The 17,134-nt window shown below is 45.0% G+C and overlaps 1 protein-coding gene across 1 annotated transcript in view; it reads right to left on the reverse strand.

Annotated features, from left to right (window-relative positions):
- The window catches only part of LOC138503499 (embryonic protein UVS.2-like), an 80,944-nt gene extending 65,566 nt beyond the window's left edge, over positions 1-15,378 (reverse strand). Inside the window, exons 1-7 of the mRNA XM_069623280.1 lie at positions 15,232-15,378; positions 14,780-14,807; positions 11,944-11,997; positions 11,072-11,125; positions 10,176-10,229; positions 8,597-8,650; positions 1,485-1,625 (exon numbers count right to left, since the gene is read on the reverse strand). Of these exons, the coding sequence (XP_069479381.1) occupies positions 1,485-1,625; positions 8,597-8,650; positions 10,176-10,229; positions 11,072-11,125; positions 11,944-11,997; positions 14,780-14,807; positions 15,232-15,300 (454 nt within the window). The 5' untranslated portion in view covers positions 15,301-15,378. The remainder of the gene's footprint in view (positions 1-1,484; positions 1,626-8,596; positions 8,651-10,175; positions 10,230-11,071; positions 11,126-11,943; positions 11,998-14,779; positions 14,808-15,231) is intronic.
- Between the last annotated feature and the right edge of the window lie 1,756 nt (positions 15,379-17,134).

Consider the following 17,134-nt stretch of genomic DNA (forward strand, 5'->3'; position numbering starts at 1 on the left):
GACGTTGCAGCCGTTCTATCTTGGCATCTGAATTGGAGACTGTCCAAATGATTACATACGGTTCATGATAACAAACACTTCCATATCTGTGTGAGTCTTGTAAAAAAAAAATGAAATGGGAAGCAAGCCCAGCGTGCATTATACATTTAGTCATTCAAGCATGCAAATCTTTTATCACAGACATATTTGTGAAATATAGACATATGCGGCCGTTCTCATGTTAAATGGTATTTGTTTTCATTGAACGCATCCAGGAGCCCCATTAATGGAATATGCTCCCTTCCAAATAGAGGTATTTGGAAAGAGTTCAATAGGAGAATACCAAACTTTCTGTCTTCGACTGATAACCTCCCATCAGAAAATAATTGAAATGGTTATTTGAGGGTCTGAAATTGTGTTTTGCCCAGTAAGACAGCAACATTCTTATTAGGACTACAATATATGCTGAACTGATCTTTGGAAATGCACATTGCAAACATTTAAAAAGAGCCAGTGTACAATGTTATAAAACAAGCCATTCAAAAAATATGTTTTTGTACTAAAATTATAAAGTGGGTCTTTTTAAATGTTCACAATGTTATTACAATTAAAAATAGATTTGCTTCTTTTGGTGAGAATAAGACACCATTGTGTGTCTCAGATGTCCTTCCTACGTTTAACAGATCATGCTTAGATTAAAAACAATTGTCAGTTTCTACTGTAGGCACCCAGGCAATGCTAAATTTTGCATTTGGGCAACTGATCTGTTGGTAGTGCTCCGGAATCCGCACATTTTGCATAGTATTGGAAAACATTGATAAAACAAAACATAGAAAATAACAAATCCAGTTGTAGACCCTGCAACCTAGTTCTCTTTTCACACTATAAGGTCTGTCAAATCTCTACCTCTCCGAAAGAGCCCATCCACAGCCTCTTCACCTCACCTCGTATGTACAATCTGCCCTCAGTGTAATGGCAACATCCCTGCAGGATAAACTCAATAACAATCCATGCCTTCAAAAGGATGGCCTTCCCCAACTAAGGGGTTTCCTCTGTTTCTATTATTCTCATTCTACTTTTTTACAATTACAAAACACTGCACCCTAAACAAACAAGAGCATTGGGGTGGCTGTAATCCCAGTGGCAGCATGGTAATGAAGACTGAGTAGTAGCTGTGTTGGTGTCCCACCTATTGGTAACCATTGCCAAGGAGCTACATTGCCACCCAGCTGGTGGAACCCACCCAGGATCATGGCCTTTATGCCAGACCACAACTGGTCCCTTCTTCTTCCCCACCCTGCATGCCCAATCCCCTTTGATGGAAGTCATAGAGAGAGGAAACTCCATGAAAACAGCAGGACACGGCAGCCAACATCGCTTCAGGGGACACTTCCGGTATGGAACGAGGAGCTCATTCGTAAGTGAAAGGACCATCATTCCTGGCAAGTTATCCCCAGAAGAGGAGAGAACATGTATTATAGTCTTGATAAAAGTATTGCACTTACCAAAATCAGGAGAGAGGACGTAGGGAACCAGAACTTGACCACCACTGGATTTGGGCCACAGGCAGTTGTTATTTGGACAGGCAATGGCATTGCGTGGATTTATGAGAAGAATATCCACATCCATCAGTGGGACCCTGGCACCTAAAGAGATTAAAAAGGGTGATTAGTCTTTTATCTGAAATATTGAGATGATTTGTTGGTACAGTTCTTTTAACCACCTTTGCATGAAACACAATGGAAATTAAGCACTGATAAAGCCAACAGTTGTGGCTTTTGCATAGGCATGGGATTGACATTTGCTTAGCACTGCCATTGTGAGATGGCAACAGCTGGAAAATGGTGTGAGTATCTGGACATATGATGGCAGTCCTTGGGAAATGTGTATTTAATACCTAAACACAAAACAAAACTATAGGCTGTATCAGTGCTTGTTTTTAACAGAATTTAATTGAAAGGAACACATATCTATCTATGTATATTCAAGTAAACTGTGTTTGGTTGTGGTGGGATCTGTGGTGAAACGTTGTTCCTTATACAATTCCACATGTTTCACCAATCTGCAGCACATTATGCAAAGTTACCTGTTAGGACCCTCTGGACATTACTGGCTACATGACATTTGGACACTCCACCCTTTTCCAAGATTTCAGCAAAAGTCAACATTTGTTTGGGAGTTTGTGGCTTGGCAAAGTGGTTTTCCTTATATAATTCCACACCATTTCACGATTCTGCGCAAGGTTTTGCATAGTTACCCATTAGGACCCTCTGGACATTACTGGCTACATGACATTTGAACACCCCACCCTTTTACCAAGATTTCAGCAAAAGTCAACATATGTTTGGGAGTTATATTCCCCTAGTAAGTTAGGGTGTGACCCAAAGTTACTTGAAATATGCAGATAACAAGGGGCGGTGGTCCCTTGTAACCAGGACTCAGGTCTGGCAGAGAGTCCCCCAGGACCCACCCCCTGTTATTTGCATATTTCAAGTAACTTTGGGTCTCACCCTAAGCTACTAGGGGAATCCAGACGTGGACCCCTTGCTCGCTATTCTTAGAGAGGCACAGATCCACCCTACTGATGAGGTCCAACCAGACCGAAACATGTGTCTGGGGTTGCTGTTGGTACTCTTGTTCAGAGGAGAATTGCCTAGCATTTCGGTGCTGGACTGCCCCAGGGCAGGACAAAGACTGATATGTTTGGGGGATATTTCTCCTCTGTGAAAGATAGTGAGCTAAAGACTCTGGGTAAGGCTCTTGTAACCAGGACTCATGTCTGGCAGAGAGTCTCCCAGGACCCCCCCCTTGTTATTTGCTGTTTAACCAATCGACACCACATTATTCATAAGTACCCATTAGGATCCTCCAGACATTACTGGCTACATGACATTTGGACACCCCACCCGTTTCCCAGATTCCAGCACCTTCAGACATGAGACTGTTGCCTAAAATTGGCAAAACATCCATGTGGTCGTAGGACTGGCCACGACACAATGGACAAAACTTGAGGTCCAGGCCCTAGGGTGCACGCTTTGTAAGATATTTGCACTGCAATGCACTGCAATTAACTGCATCATGCCAGGGTGAGGTGACAGGTGTAGAGAGAGTACAGAAGGTTCCAGTATGCAGCATCACACCAACTCTCAGCTCCCCTCAACGTCTGCTCTGGGGTATGTCAGCCAGCCACACATGTCCATTCTCAGTGCAGTTTACTTCAGGGTGCAAAACACATCAAGCGATAAGCATATGGAACAGCGACTTACAGTGTTATCATGTCTGACTACAGAACCCGTTCTGAGAATGGGTACTTCTGCTAGTTGCTTATAAATAAAAATGGCTATTTCAGAAAAGTCAAATACGAGTAGCCTACGTAACTCGAAGAAGAAATCACAGCTCATTGATCTGAAATGGCAATACTAAGAAAAACATATCAACCAAATGCAAATAGGCACCTGTCCCAAATTAATAAATGCTCACCCATGCCATGGGTAGCTCTAGAATACAAAATGGTGGCAGGCCATATAATAACCTCAAGTCATGTGGGTGACACTCTCACATCCCTCCGTTCTCTCCATACCCCACTCTTATTTTGTCCACCACATCCAACTGCCTCGCCTGACAAATGAGTACCCATCGTTAGCATCACCAAACCACCTTGCACTCCAACCAACCAGTTTTCTTCTAAAACCGACAGTCTTAACCGAATCACCTACCAGAATAAAATGCCAGGATGGTCGGTCAGTGGTTAGGGTGTAAAACGAGGGGAGGGCCAGTGTGGTTCTGAGGGAAATGTTCAAAGAAACAGGACCTCCACCTCTTATTCCAAAAGGGGTCAGCAACAAGGTGCTATGCGATCCAAAGTGCAACAAATCCCAAAGTCTGGTAGCAAGTGCAAGGGTCTGCAGAAAGTGCGTTGGGTAAGAAAAAAGGGACACAGGGATTTCCCCAAAAATTGGGGGAGATCCATGCAATTGGTGGCCGCAGAGAGGCCCACCAGTATTTTGCCATTCAGCAAAGTGGAGCAGCCCATTAGACTGCCAGCGGAACTCCATCAGCATTGAGGGACACTGGAGTCGCTCACCGTAGTTCTCATCTAAGAACCATCTCCTTATCCACTCCCTCTGGACAGTGAGTCCCAGGGAGCAAGAACACAATAGTGAGATGAGATATAACGCAGAGGAGATTGAAGGTTAAATCCAAATCACAAATTCCAAACCTTTCAGGTCTAACCCAACCACCTTGCCATCAAAGCACACAACGGGCAGGTAGGGAAGCTACACAAGGGGGCAGTTTCATCTCTTTCCCAACGACCATTTTTGACAACAGTGTGTGCCTTTTAACACCCCCAGAGAGAGAGAGAGATCTGGACAGAGCAAGAGATAGATTAGGAGTGGGGGTGGGGGGGTGAACGAGAGCAAGAATGAAAGTGCAGGAGCCTTGGAAGATGTGTTCCATGGATGGGAGAAGAGAGAAAGATCTTGGAGGGAAGTGAGAGTGGTAATGGGGGAAGAGCCATACACAGAAGTGAGAGACAGAAAGAGAAAAGACCAGAGCACTTCTACATTTCATCACATGCACGTGGGAGATGTGCCTACTGGGAATTTAAAAATAAATAAATAAAGAGTCCTAGCTGCCACTATTTCCACCAAAGAGAATCCACAGAGCCGGCAAATATGAAAAAGACAAGAGATTTGCGGGATTCTTAAAGTCATTTTAGAAGTGTTCAAAATACATTTTTTTGTAACCTTATCATGGGCAGGCAGAACAAAATATGGGCCAGATTCTCGTAAAGTGGCACAATTTAAAAAAAAGTGCATTGGGTGTGCATTTTTTTAAACTTGCGTCAATTTAGGAAATGTGCAGATCACTTTATTCACAAAGGTGACGTGTGAATTTCTTGGGGGCTGTGTGACAGTGCAAAAGAGACACTGTCCAGCTCCAGGCATACATTAGAGTCGGAAGCACACTGCAAACACTGACGTACGACAGGGTCTTAGCACACCACACCCCACAGTGGCAAGCGCTTAAAACGCCTGCAATTGTGAAATGTATAAAAAAATAAAATCATTTCCATCCTTGTTTTGGGGATTGAAATGCAAGTGACACAGCAGCATTTCAAAACACTGCTGTCTCACGTAAACCAGCCACACCCATTAGTGGGTCACAAATGTCCCTGTCATGTGATGCGCCTCTTCTTGTGGCTGTTCCAAATAAGCGCAGGGGAATGTGTTTGTTTTCTGCGCATTTCAATGTGAATCCCATTTATGAATTTAGGTTGTGCATTTAAATGCCCAGAAAAATGTCCACTTATTTGGGCAATTGCACAAAGCAGGTGAAAATGACACTTGATTACGTAGAACATTTTTTGTTGGCACAAGTGGTTAAATGCGCCAGAGAGCCTCCAGCAGCTGGTGCTTCTCACTATTTGCGCCAAATATAGTTTGAAGAATCTGACCCTTTGTCCATTGGGGCTGGGCAGTTGCTTTAAAAAATGATTTGAGTTCTGTGTTATGCTTCAAATTCCGTTCTGGAGTTTCAAAAGAATTCTTTTGGTGCTAATAAACATTTATTTTAAATATTGTTTTTGCTAGTACAAATAAGGGAAATGGTGTTTTTGCTGCGTTTTCTAAATTTTTGTTGCATAAAGGGACAGGGAAGGTCTTCAAAAAATGTTAAATCTATATGACTAAAAACGTAATTCTTCGAATGCTGATAAGCATTTATTGCATATTGTTCTCAGTAGCACCAGTTTTTTTTGCTATTTCTATGAGAACGAGCAAACAGTCAAATACATGTGATCAGCGTCTCAGATTATTTTGTGGCTTGTGCATGAAAGAAGGACCTCGTGGGCACTAGGCATTTTTGGGTTGAACTATTAGGAGGCCTTTATGCATCACCTACAATCTGACACTAATGCACTGGGGTGATGGTAAAATGGCGATGGCATATTAGGAGGGACACAGCTGGAATGTGTTGTTTGGTTATTTACCCACCCATTGACTGCCCATGGTCATGCAAATCCATATGGCCATTCCACCCCACCCCCACTACGAGCCACACCCTACCCAAAACACACACCCCTGTGATCTCTTTAAGCTTGCTCTATCAAGCAGTAACAGCAAACGTTAGCCTTCCAGCATTATTTCTAAGCTGTCTGCTGAGAGTTAATTGCAAGTGTAAATGGCTACTGGTGCACTAGAATGCCTTTATTCCAAGTGCGTGTGTAGCCACTTGATTAATTTCTCTTCCATGCACTGAAGTCGTGTTAAAAACAAGCAGCCACAAAGCCAACGGGTTTGGCGTGATCCATTAGGCATTTGCCGGATACTGCCATCAAATACCCACGTAATCACTCCATTCTCCAGCTGGTATGATCTAATGGCCAGGTAGTGCCATCATCCTGGTGCCTGGCATTTTCCATACTTTTGCCAAAAGCCTTAACTGTTGGCTTTGCCAATACTTGTTTCATTTTTCTTTATGAACCGTCATATTCCCATTAAATATAGAAAAAATAACAATGTGCAACGGGGCATGAAATGTCCTTCAATACATGTTTTACAATGCCTCAATCCCCTGTGCAGTGCATCATAATGATTTAAACATTATAAAAGTGCAGATAATGGCATTGTTTGGAAATTTGAGGCAACACTTGTCATATTATAACAGCACCTGCACAGGAGGGCACATACAGTGTTGGTGATTATACCAGCCATATGATGTATGATAGGGGCATATGAGGGTGCACATGTCATATGGTGGCCTGGCCCTCGTGCTGGTCAAGTCCAGAGTCCAACTTGTTTCTATCTGTGATGTCAATCCGTGTGGTTCGGTCCAGCATACCTATCCAGACTTCCGGTGCTGGGAGTGATGGAGAGTGCAACGCCTGTCTTTGGTGATCATTCTAGAGAAGTGTGTCTTTCCGTGACATATGTGAGTGTGTGTGTGTTTTTGTGTCTGATCAATTGAGGCAAATACTGCACCTTATTTGTAAATATGCATGAGGATATGACTGGCCAAAGTGTATATTTATTGATCTCCCAAAGCCTCAGTCACACCCATTCTCATGTAGTTACCCAAATAACCATGCCGCAGCCTCCACTGGCACAATGTGTGATCTTGTGCATGTGGCACGTGAGACTCTACTAGTTTTAGAATATCCTAGCTTTTTTACAGGTGTCTTTGCACATAGCCGGACCACATCCCCTCCCCCTCCTGCTTCGGTTTCTTCCCCTCTACACCTTCTCTCTCCTCTCGCGCTACCAGTTGAAAATATTACCCACACGCTAGCGTTTTCCCTTGGAATGTTTACACCAGTTCAGCCCTCCATCGCCCCAATCACAGGACTTTTCAATGGCATCAGTGGATGATTGATTACAGGACCATGACACAACATCGCTAATTGAAGGGCTTCTTGCCAAACTGCTATTTTAATGTGACAGACAAGCAGAGGGGGACAGATGCACGAGAGCCCTCTTCAAAGTGATGTTGAAACCCCTGCCTGCCCTGCATAAGTTAACAAAAGTGCATTGATCTGGTGCAGCCGAAGGTTTCCAGATGTAAAGGGGATGCGGAAAATGGTAAACACCTTTTTAGGCACCGGAAGTTTTAGTTGGTGCACCTTTGCATCTCCGCAGCACATAGCTGCTCAAAAACGTGATATACTATAAGGAATGGGGAGACTGCATTTAGCGTAACCTAGGTATACGACTTCTGTTTAGGGAAGCAGCCGTGTTGTGCTAGAATATAGGTTTCCGAAAGTAAATTGCAAAAAGTGATTTCCCTGGTTTTATTATTGAGGTGGCATAACGTGAGCCACACCTAGCACTTCATTAATCTCTAAAATGATTCACATCCCCACAGCAAAGAGCAGAAGGAGAGTAAATCAAGTTTTTGCTAACATTTTGGAGAGGTCTGTCTTTGACCAGCAAATGCACACTTAAAATGATACAGCCTTTACTGAGGACTGACAGGAATATGTGCCCACCAAAGCCCCCCTTTATGGTTTCTTTCTGTGGCAGAAGTCAAGCTAAAGTATCGGGTGTAGGCGGTTAATAGCTGCAGATTATCGCGGGGCAGGTCTGTTGGCCTCTGCACGTCAAAATAAAGAAAGACAGTCAGTGTGGGTGGGGGTTGATCCGAAATCCCAAATGGCTACTTAAAGGTTACTGAGCTTTATTTTTCAGAGTCACAAAGCCCCCCTCCTCCGTCCCAAGTAGCAGGGGTACATTTTAACTGAAAACATGTAAGACCCTAATACTGGGCCTGCAAATTAGATTCCAAATAGTCACCATTGCTTTTATGGGTGCCAGGTCTCCTTGGAACACGTGGAGGTCTCAGTTGATAATATCCCAACCATGAGCACATCAGCCGGTAATGTCGTCATATGCCCTGTGCTCCATGATTGGGGCAGAGGCTTCACTCTCAGGAGGCGCAGGTATGACGACATGTACACCTGGTTCTGAATCACTCTCCTTAGTACCTTTTGCAGGGATAGTGATTAGCCTACTGCACAAGTCACACTCGCTGGATGAAATGTAATACACAGTCCCAGTATCACACTCCTTCCCACATTTGTTTCTGGTTTGTATTGGGGTCTTAACCACAACTTCCTCACCTCTATTTGCTGCTATAATCCTAGCGAGGACGTCCTCAGTTTCACTTGCAGCTCCTGAAAGAGAAAACAAAGGGTTACATTCCTGACACATTTACGTTGCCGAGAGGGGCATAGCCCCCATTGAAGACCACAGCCAGGCTTGGCACTGACACGCATGGGAATAAGCAGGGCTTCGGGTGGGCGGGGCTAACCAGGGGTGAGCTCTGACTTCTCAAAAAACTGCCCTTCAGCTGGGTTTCCTTCGCTCTGCCATGCATATTACCCAGCATGATGTTCTCTGAATAAGTTCCCCACACACTGTGCAACTGAGTGTATGGCAGGGAGGCCACAATGGGAAAGAAGTGTGTCCAGGGTACCCGCCTGGCTGCTAAAGCAGAAAAGCTGGCACCTGACCGTGAAGTACAACTCTCTCCAAATGTGTATACATGATCTGTAGTTTGCTGTCCATTTACTGGTAGAGTGTTATCATAATTTAAATAAGCAGAAAGGCCCGTGTTTGTTATGTGCTCAGAAGGGGCGAAGGCTTGAATCACTTTCAAGATATGTCACACATACAAATCTGTGTTCTTTCGTATGTTCCCAAAATGCTACTTGTTCTTCTCCCCTTTCTCACAGGTGCCCTCTGAGATATTTCAGGGCTGGCTGAAGATGTCAGGGATACTTAGCACCTTGAGGCCAGCTTAACCATGTAGTAACATAACCTTACATTTGAGAAGACAGCTTCCTCCCTGGGGAATATGTGCACATTATTAGGCCGTACTTGCAGATGGTTAATAGTTATAGAATATCACGGGACAGACAGACAGCGGGTGGAGTTGAAATCCGAAATGAGAACTTAAAAGCTATTAAGCACACTGGGCCTTGGTCATTTATTTAAAGAATGAGGGTGATTTACTCGCTGATAGAGTAGTTTACATCAGGAGTCATGAGGGGGTTCATTTACAGACATCAGTTTATATGGAAACTGAACCAAAGGAGTTTAATTCACACTATGCAGACTGAATGCAAATAGGACCACCTGAGACCATACGGGTGGCTCAAAGTACTAAAAGGTCCTACAAAGGGTCTTCCAAACAAGATTTAAAACTTTCACAATTGCTTTAGAAGAAGCCGGTGGAAGACTCAGCTCATGAGTTCCCAATCATGGGCACAGCCTCCTAATGTGGGCACTCGCACAGTGCTCCTGTAATGGGAGCATGGGTGGCGCTCATGGGAGGGGCAGGATGTGACATGGGCACCTGTCTTTACGTCACATTCACTAGTGCCTTTTAATGGGCAGCGCTGTATTGGCCTATAGGGAACGCTAGATAGTTCCCGGGAACGCCTCTGCACTCTGGGCCTCTTGTGTAGTAACCTGTTTTACTTCTAAATGTTCCAATAGGAAAGGGGTTGGGCTTGCTGAAAATATGTAATATGGGGTCATTTTGAAAGTTATTTCCAGGGCCTCTTTTTCTAGATGCGGCTACTAGAGAAGTCACGCTCACTGGAAAAATGAAACCTAATAAGCAGCCCCAGTATTCACCCCAATTGCCACATTCCTCTCTAGCAGGTACCAGGGTCTTCAACACACCCTCCTCACCTTTGTTCACTGCTACAATTGTAGGGAAGAAGTCCTCGGTTTCATTCCCAGCTCCTGAAAGAGAAAACGAATGGTTTACATTCAGGGCTGGCCTTAGAACCTGCAGTGCCCCGGGAAGCAAAACAAAAATGTGGCGCCCCTCCCCCACCCCGATAGCAGAGCGCATTTAGTTTCAATAGGGCATGCCTTCTCCTACCATTCCAGCTCAGGGTAGCCCTTGAAATCCTCCGCCGAGCTGGCTTTCGCTGGTGGCTAATGGCAGGGTGCCTCAGGAGGTTGCCCGGGCGGCCCTGCCCCAAGGCCAGTCCTGGTTACATTCCTGGCAAATTTGGAGAGTTGGGTTGGGTGTGCCTTGAAGACAGCAGCCAAGCTTGGCACTTACAAGTACGGGAATGAGTAATGGCTACACCATACCACGACCACATACAGGGCCCATTCATCCGGATCCTGTCTGGTCTCCAGCGCTACCATCCCGCACTTTAGGAGTCGCAAATGCTACAATCAAAAGGTGTTGGAACTCGGGAGCCAAAGTAAGGGCAATAGATAGGAAAAACACCACAGACCCCCCCCCCCCCACACCTTGGTTTCCCCCTCTCAACAGCTAACACTTTCACCCCTCGTCCTTTCCTCATCAATATCGGTCTTAGATCTTGACCAAACAGCAGCTACTTTGAATGTGTAGTAACCGGTTTTACTTCCAAATGTTCCAATATCAAAGGACTGGACTTGCTGAAAATGTGTCATATGGGGTCACTTTGAAAGCTATTTCCAACGCCTCATTTTTTGATATGCAGCTACTCGAGAAAAAATGAAAGGTAATAAGCAGCCCCAGTATTCACCCCAATTGCCACATTCCTCTCTAGCAGGTACTGGGGTCTGCAGCACACCCTCCTCACCTGTGTCCACTGCTACAGTTGCAGTGAGGAAGTCCTCGGTTTCATTCCCAGCTCCTGAAAGAGAAAACGAATGGTTACATTCAGGGCTGGCCTTAGAAGCCCCAGAGCCACGGGCAGCAAAACAAAAACGTGGCCATACCACCACACACACACAAGGCCCACTAATCCAGATCCTGTCTGGTCTCCAGCTCTACCATCCTGCACTTTATGAGTCGCAAATGCTACAGTCAAAAGGTGTTGGAACTCGGGAGCCAAAGTAAGGGCAATAGATCGGAAAACCACAGAACCCTGAGTCCAGCATTTGTACAATTTTCTTTGCACATAATAAGAGCAGTGTCCCCTCCCGTCTTGGTTTCCCCCTCTTTACAGCTTACACTTTCACCCCTCGCCCTTTCCTCATCAACATCGGTCTTAGAACCTGACCAAACACCAGCTACTTTGAATGCATGTAACTGATCTCCTAATAATCTATTTGCCTATTGGTTAGGTTTGCTCATTACAAATGCTCACATAAAGTGACACCAAGGGCCTGATTTGCAAACCGGAAATCCCATTGAGAAAGACTTCGTAAATCAGGTCCACAGCATAATATATAACAGACCTGGTGCCCTCTTTATTTTTGGGAAGCACTGTCAGAAAGCCCCCCTCTGCTTCCCGCCCTGTGTCTCTGATCACAGGACTTTTAGGTGGTATCAGTGAATGATTGATCACAGAACCTTGACACAATATCGCTGGTTGCAGCTTCGTTTTCATCACAGCGTTTCAGGGCCAGGCCAAGGCCCTCTTCCCCCCCCCCCATTTCCATATGTAATGACATCACAGAAAATAAGGTCTTCTCTGGATAGCACTGGGGTCTTGAGCACCCTCCTCACCTGTATTCACTGCTACCGTCGCAGCGAGCACGTCATTGGTCGCATTCCCAGCGCCTGAAATCGTAAACAAGGGGTTCAATTGATGACACAGTTACTCCGAGATGAGTTTAGCGCACCTGGGAGACACCAAGCTTGGTAATCATTGGCACGGGAATCAGTAAATGTTAAACCCTATCGCGACGACCCTACACAAAGCCCACTGACCCAGATCCCATGGGTTGTATTTCATAGTAAAGGTGCTGGAACTCAGTGCTGAGGCAGCCAAGTGAACAGTATTAGGAAGTCGCTGGCAGAGCCCCAAGTCTGTGTGTGCTTGACATAGGCGTCCCTCGAGGGGGCGGCTGCTTCCCCCACCCCCCCCCCTCATTAGTGACCTGTCCCCCACTTCCTCTCTGGCAAATAACTCTTTTCTATAGTCATAAAGGTGCTCCTTTGCACAGCCGCCATTCGCACGTTTGCAGGCATTTTGCCTTGCCTGCATTCTTTCTGGAATCAATAGGCCATGAATATCACTGGGGTGGGGGCCCTCACTGCTAGGAGTACATGCTGGGCACACCATTGTTTTCCAAAATGTGCATTTTATACTCTTATACTTTCAAAGAAATAAACAAAAAAGACATTTCCAAACTGAAACTTGCATCTTGAACTTACATCCACTAGTTTTCTTTAAACTGTGCATTGTTTTTTTGTTTGGCTATAACACAAATACGCAGTGATTCCTTTGTGTTTTGTCATGGGATAAATTGTGAAAGATGTTATATGCTTGTCAAACTGCTTAATCACAAATAAATGTTTCTATTGTGCTGACAGCAGTTATTAGGAAACTACACCGTGGGCTCACGGGTGCCAACTTTTGATTTTCATTACGGAGGCAGAAATTCACCAATCCTGGCAGAAAATATAAGCAAGAAACCAACCCAACCCATCCCCTGATTGGCCACACTTCATAGCACATGTTTTTTTTATAAGGAATGTGACATGCCATTTTGTATTTGGCATCTTAGATAAAGCAAGCTTGATACATGTTATTACGTGGCAGACTGGCATATCAATGCAGCACACGATTGTATACTGTGGTATGGCATTTTGAAAGGTAAAACCAACTTTATGTTCTTAAGTGGAATACAGCCATATATTGGCAGAACACGCTTGGCCATGTTTTCTTATACTATCATTACTGGCATTATGTGCAAAGCAAACACGAGTATGTTCTTACATGGGCTATATGTCAGTATTCCCATATGAGAACATACTCATGTTTGCTTTGTACATAATGTCAGTAATGATAATATAAGAAAACATGTCCACACGTGTTCTGCCAATATTGGTGCAGCCAGCATGGAAATGTATGGGCACAGCAAGGATGAACATGTTTTTATACTTGCATATATTGTGGGTAAAGACATCATGAAAATGTGTTGGGGCAATGCTCCTGTGCACTGTAGGTGACTTGCATCCATTTGATTTTTTCATGAGTTACCCAAAAAAACAAATTGCAAACTGATTGGTTTTTTACCCGATTTTTCATTAAAAAAAACGGCGCTCTAAAATGCTCCATTTTAAGACTTAAACATTTTTCTCAGGGGGTGATCCCACTCAACCCCTCTTGACTGGTTTTGGCTCCCATGCTTTGCTCGGTCGCACTGGCATATTTGGGGGAAATATTTTCACCCCTCCAATCAAAGAATTCACCAGCCGCCATTAGGATGTACAGCCACAAACTGAAAACTATAAACAATTAATTCTAAGGGGCAATGTGAGATTCCTGCAACCATTGCTAAAGAAGAAAGGGAGCACTTGCCTCCTTTCCCCATGTACTCAGCGACTGTAGGGGATATTTCATCTCTTAAACAGACTGTCCTTTAGTATCATCTAAAACGGAGTGATATCTCTTCTGTTAAAATGACTATTTTAGACTGGATAGTATGTAAAGCAGAGCTGTGCTGGGAAGGTTGTCTGTTTGAGTTCAAAGAATGCAGTCCCTTGCGGAGTACATAGTGCATTTTTGCAACTGTTGAACAACTTTATGCAACACTTTTACTTTCTTAAACATACTCTGAACATCCTCGTGTCACATATGTTTAAACTAGCTTGGTAAAATATAAGTATATTTAAACCAGTTTGACCCGTTGACCCTTATTTGATGCGCCACCCCCACCAGCTTGTACGATTTGTTCCCGTGGTTTACCCCCACCCCCCAATACTCTTTTCTAGTGACACCACTGGTGCTTCATAGTGATAATTGTGACTTGTGCACAGTTTATGAGCAGATTGTAACGTAGAGAAAAAACGATACACATAAAATGAAGAAAGAAATAGAAACAGGAAGGAAGGGAGAGAGGGAGACAGGGGCAGAAAGAGTACACGAGGGACTGAATAAAGAAAAAGAAGAAATAGGGCTAGGAAGGGAGAATAACTGAAGAGGGGTAGGGGCGGGGAAAGAAATAAACAAGGAAAGAAGGGAAGAAATGCTAGGCAAATGAAGAGAAAAAGATGCTGAGTGGGGGAACGAGAAGAAGAGAGATGGAGACAGGCAGGGGTGGCGCGCGTGTGAGAGTGTGCGTGATGGGGCGTGAGTGAGACATATTATAAAATGGGAGCAGCGAAGCTTTGCATTGCACTCCCCAAGTCCCTTTAGCTAAAGGTGGCATCAGCTGCCCCGCACCCACAGGTGCCACTTGCAAACGGTAAAGCCAGCTGCACACACCTGAGTATCCGAAAGAATCACATGAGCACATACATGCAGACATTCGTACTTGGAGTCATGATGCAGGCAAATCCAGCATGGCCCTAACCTAACGATAGCTGTGTATAATAACAACAACGTCGCACAAACCTGTCGTGTTGCTGGTCGCCTCGGTGACCTGTAAAAGAAACACAGAACAGCCCGTGTTATTTCTAAACCTTACAGAGTGATATGAAGGTGGCACGCCGGAAAACACCCCCTCCCCTATACGCTTGCATTGCGTACTTAACTGCAGGTCCCCCTTCCCCTGCCCCCGGCGCTTCTCCCCTTCCCTCTTCCCCGCACTTGCGCGATATGAATAACACAAGGCCTAGTTAGAAAGATCGTATTTTTGTCCTCCCCTGTTTTCCCCTCCTTGTCTTGTTGCGCCTACAAAGTAACACTTGTGCCCAGGCGCGCTTTATAAATGCCACATCATATAATATCATTCATCTTCGTCCCGCTCCAGACCCGAGAGACGGCGCAAGTTCTGGCAAGAAGGTCGCACGCGGGATAACATTGTCAGAAGAAAGGTGAAGCGGTTAAGCAGCCCAGACACTCACCGATAGCGGAAAGGCCAAGGCACAGCCCAGCAGGCAGGCGAAGGCCACGAGTCCCGTCCCCAGCTCCATGGTTGGAAGATGTGTGTGTTTCGTTAATGCAACGAGTTCGCTCACCCCTTTATTTTTTCGGAGGGAAGTGGGTGGGTCCAGCCTGTCCAATGACCGCCCACCCAAACAGAGAAACAAAAAGTCACAACAGTAATGACAAGCGCTGGGGGCTGAACATTGTCAGAGGGTGGATTGCGCCCGCAATCTACACCAATTGGTGGTCAGGGCCATTGCCTGGTCGAATGGAAATGGCCGCTCCGGAGTTTACGAGGCAGCAGGGGATGCCGTCGGCGGCAGAAGGCGCAATGGTCAGGAGGTCGAACGCACTACCCTTGTCTATGCAGGAACAGTATCCAGTGTTCATATGGCAGAAGGGAGCACTTACCTGTAAAGAATTCCCTTAGGTGAAGTGTTCATCATTTGCACCAGTGGTGGAAATGGACAAAAATAATAAAGGAGATCCCACGAGGGCCGTGGTGGGGGTGTAGTTTGGAGGTAGGGGCGCAGTCCTGAGGAGGTGGAGCTGTCAGTTGGATTGCTTCTTTCCAAACTCCACATGGTACATCAATTCCACTCTTTAAATCACTTTCATAGCAGTGGTGCACCCAAAATACTGTTGGTAATGCAGTGATTCTTTTAGTATATTAAGGGATACATAGACACGCTCTACGGTAGAAGGCTACCGGGGTAGCTCAGCAGGTTGAGAGACCGTTGCTGAGATGTTATAGATTCAAAACTGGCTATTAATCGTATGCATTTTTGCAATTCCTTATAAAAAAAGGAAGTGCTATAAAATGTGTTTGGCCAGGAGATGGGTTGGGCTGGTGGCTTGCTTATATTCAGGGCTGAGGTGGGGGTATTTCTGCCCCTGTATTGACAATCAAAAGTTGGCACCGATGAACCCACAGCACAACAGACGCATTTATTTGTGATTAACCAGTTTGATAAGCATTTCACATCTTTATACATATACCCTATGATAAAACACAAAGGGGCACAAATTACAGCATATATGTAGTAGTCCGACAAAATAAAACATTTCAAAGAAAACGAGTGAATGCAGCAGCATTTTCCAGTATGGAAATTACTTTGTTTTTCTATGGAAGTGTAAATGCACATTTGGAAAACACTAGTGTGCTTAACATGTAGAAATCATGCTTTCAACAGCGAGCTCCCCTCCCAGACATATTCATGGCCCATTGATTCCTGGGGTGTCGCTTTCAGGCAAGAAGAAAGTAAACAGGTTGAGCGGGTAGTGCCTGCAGACTGCCGGTGAAAGGAAAACAGCTCATAGGCTGAGTAGCGTGGGCCTCCCCAGGCTCCTGGTTCCTACCCCTATCTTGGAATGAGTACAGACAGTTTGTTGTGGACAAAATATTGGCCGTAGGCATTTATTTCTTACTTACAGAATTTACACAGAAAACCAAATGTATACAAAAAAAGGTGTGCTTTTGGGCACACCGTGTCCAGGGTTGCTGATGCCTTGCTTTGTTTTGGCAAGTCTATGGTCCCTTTGGCATTGGCTCCTGGACACGTGCCGCAACACCTGAGTTGGTGGTGCCCCGGCCGCTCAGGTTCCCCCAAAAGTACCCCTATCTACATCCCTGTTCTTCTAGACCCCTGAATATGTTTTCTGTAAAAACCCCTATCCCTTTGTTGGACAGGTGTACCTCGTCCTGGTGGAACATATCGGGGTTGTTCTGGGAAAGCCCATGCCTTATGAAATGGAGCCCTGTGCTCTTGCAGTATTTTTCCACCGTTTTGTTTAACTTCCTCCTTGCAGGTTCCATAGCCTGTCTACGATGTGCCCCGTACCAAATTCTGCGTGGTATCATCTCGGATATAAAAATCTCAG

Source organism: Ambystoma mexicanum, chromosome 11 (genome assembly GCF_040938575.1).
Source record: "Ambystoma mexicanum isolate Mex_15411 chromosome 11, UKY_AmexF1_1, whole genome shotgun sequence".
In the NCBI taxonomy this organism is placed as follows: domain Eukaryota; kingdom Metazoa; phylum Chordata; class Amphibia; order Caudata; family Ambystomatidae; genus Ambystoma; species Ambystoma mexicanum.